This window comes from Cricetulus griseus, chromosome 3 (genome assembly GCF_003668045.3).
Source record: "Cricetulus griseus strain 17A/GY chromosome 3, alternate assembly CriGri-PICRH-1.0, whole genome shotgun sequence".
NCBI lineage: Eukaryota > Metazoa > Chordata > Mammalia > Rodentia > Cricetidae > Cricetulus > Cricetulus griseus.
In genome coordinates this window covers 92,431,837-92,438,806 of record NC_048596.1, presented here as the reverse complement: position 1 = coordinate 92,438,806, position 6,970 = coordinate 92,431,837, and the positions used below count along the sequence as shown (strand labels likewise).

Sequence of the window (6,970 nt, the reverse complement as noted above, 5' to 3'; positions counted from 1 at the left end):
CTTGGAAATGTCTTTTGTAAGATGTGGGGGTTAACTACAGAAGCAAAGTCTTGGTTGAGCAGCATAACATATTCTATTCCACCTACAGCAGTAAGTTGCTTTCCCCAGTGTTTCTGGTTTAGCAAAGTGGTTTGTGTCTAAGGTTTTCATTGTGATAGCTACTTTGCTCCCTTTTCTATAAGAAGATTGAAAATTTGTGTGTGAAGCTATTCCTGGGGAGATGCAAACAACTGTTTACTCACCTCTGATAGGGAACTGATGACAGACAATAAAGTAAGGTGGATCAATGAGTTTTATTGTAGTTACTTATAGGAATATGGGTGAGGGGTTACTACAATAGTTGCAATGACTCAAAGACTGCCACATCACCAAAACCTACCCCAGCATGGGTGATAGCTTACAAAAGCTTGGAACCTAGAGCACAGTGCACAGCCTACAGACAGATGGACAAGTTGGAGAGAGTTTTATAGGCAGCACAATTGGTTTGAGCATCTTCTAGGCAGCTCAGCTCTTCTCAGAGTGTCTTTCAGCAGTCTTTACTGCTTACATATATTTTGAAGGGAGGGGCATAGTGAATCTGGTTAGTTTCAGGGACTTCCTAAAGTTGTTGTGTTGTTTACTTCTTTTTTCCCCCCCTCTCTCTTTTTGGTTTTTCGAGACAGAGTTTCTCTGTAGCTTTGGAGCCTATCCTGGAACTCACTTTGTAGACCAGGCTGGCATCACAGAGATTCACCTGTCTCTGCCTCCTGAGTGCTGGCATTAAAGTTGTGCACTACCACTACCCAGCTGTGTTGTTTAATTCTCGAGCCTTAACCAGCCTCCCTTTAGAGCTTCCTGAGTCTTAAGGAGCTTCCTTTCATGATACAATGTTTTATCTCAGAAGAATTTGCTACACAACCAATATCAACATTGTCCCTTTGCAAGTGTAAAGATTCTTAGCTGTTTGCACCAGAATATACTAAAACATTTTACTCCTTTACTTTTCCAAATGTAACTGCACACTTATTATTATGTGTTAGTGAGGAAGAAGATGAGAAAACTAACTGGGTAGCACACTCCATAAGGTATGCTGCTAGGCACACCTTTAGGTTTTAGGATGCTGTCCCCTGGGGTTTTTGTGAAACTTCATTTCCCACTATTTAAAAGTATATTCTAGAAGGCAAACAATCTTAACTTCTACACCTGGTAGATGTCTAGACACAGAAAAGTGGCTATAATTACTTCCATATTTTCCTTTTTCCTAGATGAATTGTTGGCATGTTGTGTTGGCCAGTTTTATATCAACTTGACACAAGCTATAGACATTTAAAAATAGGGATGAGAAAATTGCCTCATAAGCTTTGAATAGAGCCAAGTCTGTAGTGCATTTTCTTGATTAACAATTGATGTGGGAGGGCCAAGATCACCAAGGGCAGTGCCACACCTGGGCAGGTGGTCCAGGATTGTCTGAAAGATACGGCCTCTGCAACAGTTCCTTCCTCTAGATTTCTGCTTAAGTTCTGATTTCCATGGATGAGGAACTCACTATAAGTTGTAAGAAGAAGTAAACATTTTCCTTCCCAAGTCATTTTTAGTTATGATATTTTATCATAGCAATAGAAATCCCAACTAAGACAGACATAGTGTGCAAGAAATTCATATAGATTAACAGTGTCGTAACCATGTAGGAATATGAAATGCTTCTGTGAGATTCCTAGAAATTATGTATTAAAAATAGTGAATGATATAAAAGCTTTATAATCCCTTTATGACAAAACTTCTAATTGCACAAAATAAATTTATGAACCAACAAACACACAAATGCAAAATAATTATTTCTTCAAAGCAATTTAATTTTATTAATTTGCTTTTTCTCTGTCTAATATAATGTCATTATTTTTTAAAGTTTTAATATTTTATTAGTTATTTGGAAACTTGATCATGTTCATCACTCCTCCCCCAAAATTCTTCCCAGATCCACCCCCACATTCCTATTCACCCAACTTGTGTCTTTTTTTCTTCTAAACCAATCAAGACCAGTTTGTGCTGCCCAAATGTTCTTGAACATATGGCCTTCTTCTGGAACAGTAGGTCACAGCTCATAGATCTACTTCTGTAAATCTCCTAGAGGAATTAACATCAACATTTATCCTAAGTAAATGATAGAAAGCAGTTTTCAGAAAAGCTATCCCAAGACAATGTTTGCCAATATACCAGAAAGAAGACTTAATTCATTATGGAGGCTAAATAACAGAACATTTAATGACACACCTTTAATACCAGCACTAGAAGGGAATATAAGGTGGGAAGAGACAACAGCAGCCTAAGAGTCTGAGGTTTGGTGGAGACAGATGCAGTTTGATTCAATCTGAGGATTCATGGAGACAGGATCTCCCTTTCAGTCTGAGGTGGAAGTAGGAGGTAGAGGCTGGACACTTTGCTTTTCTGATCTTCAGCTTACAGATAACCTCAGTACCTGTCTCTGGGTTTTTATTATTCATGCTACAGACAAGAGGGCATAAAATATTATGAACCATGACTGCAAACCTAAATTTCATATAAAATACAAAGGTAGAGAGAGTAGAATATGGGACTTCCATGGGCCCATCATCTGGCCTCAACAGTTACATCCAGTTCATCTCATTTCTTTTATGATGCTCTCAACACTCCACTCCATGAAATTTGTTTTTAGAAACAAACTTTGGGTTTTAAATTACTTAATCTATAATTCAGAATGAGTCTCTTTAAGATGAGAGACCAATAAAAACACAACAATAGGAGACAGCATTGTTAAACTAAAATTTCCTTTTGCCACTTCAAGAAATGCTACATCATTTATGAAAACTTAAATTTACTAAGCATTCTGAAACATATTAATTTCCCAAGACCTGAACTTGCCGAAGTGGTACCTAGGGAACTTTCTCTGAAGGTCCTTTTCCCCTACAAGTATCTTACTTAGTGTGAGTTCACCACTCATACTCTCTAGAGACTCTTACATGCTGAACTTCCTGATCTATATTCCTGATATATTCCTTTTTTTTCTTAAATCTATTCCTTTTTAAATGTTATTCCATCTCTTTTTTTCCTCTTGTGCTGTAGGCACCTGGTGATGGCTGTTTCTCACAGATGTCATAGATGATCACAGCTTTGTTTATGCTGATTGTGTTTATACAAATCAAATCTCAAAATTAATTAGATCATTTCAGTTGTGATACTGTCTACTAACAATCAAGATAATAAACGAAGCCCTTGGGATTTGATCAGCACAATAATAAATGAAAATGAAAACACACTCAATTTTCTCAATCTCATTAAATTTTCTCCCATTGGATTTTCAACTAGATGCTAGCAGACAGGAGCATGTCTAGTGGTGAGGTACTTATGCTCTTACACTGCCTATGGTCCTGAGTCCTGCATAAGAAAGCCCTGCTGTACAAGGATGATTCATGAAGCTTTTTCTTGTAATGTGTAGCTATCAGGTAATATTCAATCCTTGTTATTGATGTATACATGTCCCAGGAACAAAATTTGCAGTCACTTTTAATCTATCACAAATCAATCTATAATCTATAATGTCTATAGAGGATCACATTCATCAATCCCACATTATTACCAAGGTAATAATTATTTCAGATACTCCAAAGCTTGGGAATTTAGACTATATGAGAAACATGAATTCAAATTCAAAACATACATCAGGATAAATCAGTATAAAAAATCTTAGGAGAGGGGATTACACATAGGGTTTTGTTTTCTATTTGGGTTTGTTTTTGACCAAGGGATGAAGTTGAGATAGAAAAATTTCCTTCACATTCTTGGCTAGTAAGAGAATATTTTCATTGAGGCTGAAAGGCTGCATTCTTGCATTTTGAGTAGAAATGGAGTGAGTTCAGGCATGGGAGCCTCCACTCTCCATGCCCCACTGTCTCAAGTTCTTGTCTTCAGTGCCTACACAGCCATCAAAGCACAGATCCTCAGCTTTGGAGTGGGGCTCACATCTCTAGATAGTGTGTTTCTATTGTAGTCAGTTTAATGCCGGTGATCAACTCGTAGTGAGGATATCTTTTATTTCATAGAATCCAATTTCCAAATTAAAAATCAGATCATTAAATGATTAGATAGTAGTTATGTATATTTATAGGGCACCACATGACATGATGCTTTGATGTATATGTTCATTGTAGAAAGGTTAAATCAAGTTGCTCACCATATCTATTACCTCACTGCTCTGTTATTTTTATACCACATTTCAAAAACCTCAAATCTATACCTTAACAAGTTCAAATATAATACATTATTAATTATGGTTACAATAGTCCAACTAACTGCTACAATATATTATTAATATTTAATTTAAACTTTGTACCAGTCTGCTCACTCCTTCCCTCCATTCTCTACTCTTGCTCTCTACTGCCCCCACTATCTGGTAACCACCATTCTACTCTTTGTTCTTTGAAATACACTCTTTAGTTTTAAAATAGGAATGGAATTGTTAATTATTTGTTTTTCTTTCCTTAATTTCCCTAACATAGTATCTCCCAGGACTTTCTACATTACTGCAATGATGAGATTACCTTCCTTTTAAGGCTGCACAAGGTATTCTGTGCAGATATCTTTTTAGCAATACATATTCTAAGATGGGGGAGATACTATCTCACTGTCAACTTAATTTGCATCTCTATAATGATTGTAGATGTTGAACATTTTTCACACTTGTGATACTTCAATTAATAGTACAAGTATTGAAGATATTTTAGAATATTTCCTCTTGACAGTATCGTTTAGATGAAATATTGCCTTCCTTTTTTAATCTGTTCATTCTCCTAATTAATTTTTTCTCAGTGATTTCTTGATATTTCTACTACTTCTTTACTCCTATGCTTGCTCTGACATTGCTGGCATATTATAAACATTTGACATTTTCTTAACATAAGGTATTACCCTATCTGAATAAGATTATGAAATGTATTCTATTGTTTATTCTATATAGTTCTTCAGGTACAAATAATGATCCCCATTTAGATTTGCCATGCTTTCCTCAGGATTAATCTCTTTTTGAAAATTCCATCTTAATAATCTGTAACTATATTAACCAGCTGGTGTTAGGCTGCCCCAATAAGTTAACCTCGGGAGCTCAATGTGAGTTAACACAGAATAGCTCTGTCTTACTTCTAATGCATGTACCATATATTCCCTGTTCTCACATTTGAGGCCCATACTATTAAAAGGTGCCACTATATTGTAGATGTAGCAAGTAAAATGTGTGACCATGGAAAAGAAGAAAGAGTTGTCCATTAGTACTATAATTTAATTTTGAAAATGCACACACATTCGCTTTCACAACAGACTGGCATGTCCACAGTGGCACATAACTACAAGAAGACTGAGAAGGGTGAGCTCCAAGGGACTGAGGAATAGAGTTGAATTAGATACCATAAACACCAGCATGAACCCATCATTTCAAACATTTGGGGGTCTCAGAATGTCAGAGTTCTATGCATTATTTCAACTATTTGGGGTCTCAGGACATCTGGGTTCTAGGCATTTATTCAGACTCCTGACTTGATCAAATATCAGATTCGTGAGTGAATCCTATGTTCTGATCTGAGCCACTGTCCAATTTGTATCTGTGGCCTTAAGATAAATGGTGATTAGGGTTCTGAAATTGTGCATGATGTACCTTGGTTTCAGAACACCTGTGGGAGAATAAACATGAGACCAAACTGAGATCCACATTTGTTTATAACGGGCTAAATGTGGAATGGAGTATATCAATCATGAGGTCATTTAATATGTTCTGATAACCACTGTTTTTATTTTTATTTTTTCAGTAGGAATCATCTCAAAAATGATGGAAGCTGGAAACCACACAATGGTAACAGAGTTCATTATTTTGGGGCTAACTGACGACCCCACCCTTGGTTCTGTCTTCTTTATATTGTTCCTGGGAGTCTATCTCACCACTGTATTGGGCAATGTCAGCATAATCATGTTGATCAGAAGAAGCCCCCAGCTTCACACCCCCATGTACCTCTTCCTCAGCCACTTGGCCTTTGTGGACATTGGGTACTCCAGCTCGGTCACACCTGTCATGATTGTGAGTTTCCTGAGAGAGAGAACTGCCATCCCTGTGGCTGGCTGCATAGTCCAGCTTGGCTCTGATGTGGTCTTTGGGACTGCTGAGTGCTTCCTGCTGGCTGCCATGGCCTATGATCGCTACGTGGCCATCTGCTCACCCCTGCTCTACTCTACTCTCATGTCTCCCAGGGTCTGCTTCATCTTACTGGTTATTTCCTATGTGGGTGGATGTGTCAATTCTTCATCATTTACTAGCTGTTTATTGAGCCTGACTTTTTGTGGACCAAATAAAGTCAACCATTTCTTCTGTGACCTTCCACCACTGGTGGAGCTTTCTTGCACCCATGTTTACATTGCTGAAATGTCTCCTGCCATCTCAGCAGGCTCCATCATTGTCATCACCCTGTTCATCATCATTGTGTCTTACCTCTACATCCTTCACTCCATCCTCAGGATGCGCTCTACTGAGGGCAGGCACAAGGCCTTCTCCACCTGCACCTCTCACCTCACTGCAGTCACCTTGTTTTATGGGACAGTTACATTTGTTTATGTCATACCAAAGTCAAGTCATTCACCCAACCAAATTAAAGTGGTGTCCGTGTTCTACACAGTGGTGATTCCCATGTTGAATCCCTTGATCTACAGTCTGAGGAACAAGGAGGTAAAAGAGGCCATGAGGAAATTGATGGGGCAAACACATTCCTCATTTTGAACAATATTCAATGTGTATATATGTAAATGTTTAAATAACTTTTTTTGGGGAACATATACAATACTTATATGTTGTTTGCCTTGTTTTACATGAAAAAAATCTCTTAAATGTACAGTGGAATTATGTTCATTAACAATAACTTACTTAATACTTTTTAAGACTTTAATAAATTTGAACATTTACACTAAAATCTGGACTCAA

At 37.4% G+C, this 6,970-nt stretch overlaps 1 protein-coding gene across 1 annotated transcript; it reads left to right on the top strand.

Annotated features, from left to right (window-relative positions):
* Positions 1–5,827: 5,827 nt before the first annotated feature.
* Positions 5,828–6,769, top strand: LOC100765382 (olfactory receptor 481). Its single transcript, XM_027405014.1, has one exon. The coding sequence runs from the start codon at positions 5,828–5,830 to the stop codon at positions 6,767–6,769; it is 942 nt and encodes a 313-aa protein (XP_027260815.1).
* Positions 6,770–6,970: the final 201 nt, after the last annotated feature.

Excerpts from the sequence above, each read along its gene's own strand:
- LOC100765382 (XM_027405014.1), top strand. The coding sequence starts at position 5,828 with ATGATGGAAGCTGGAAACCACACAATGGTAACAGAGTTCATTATTTTG.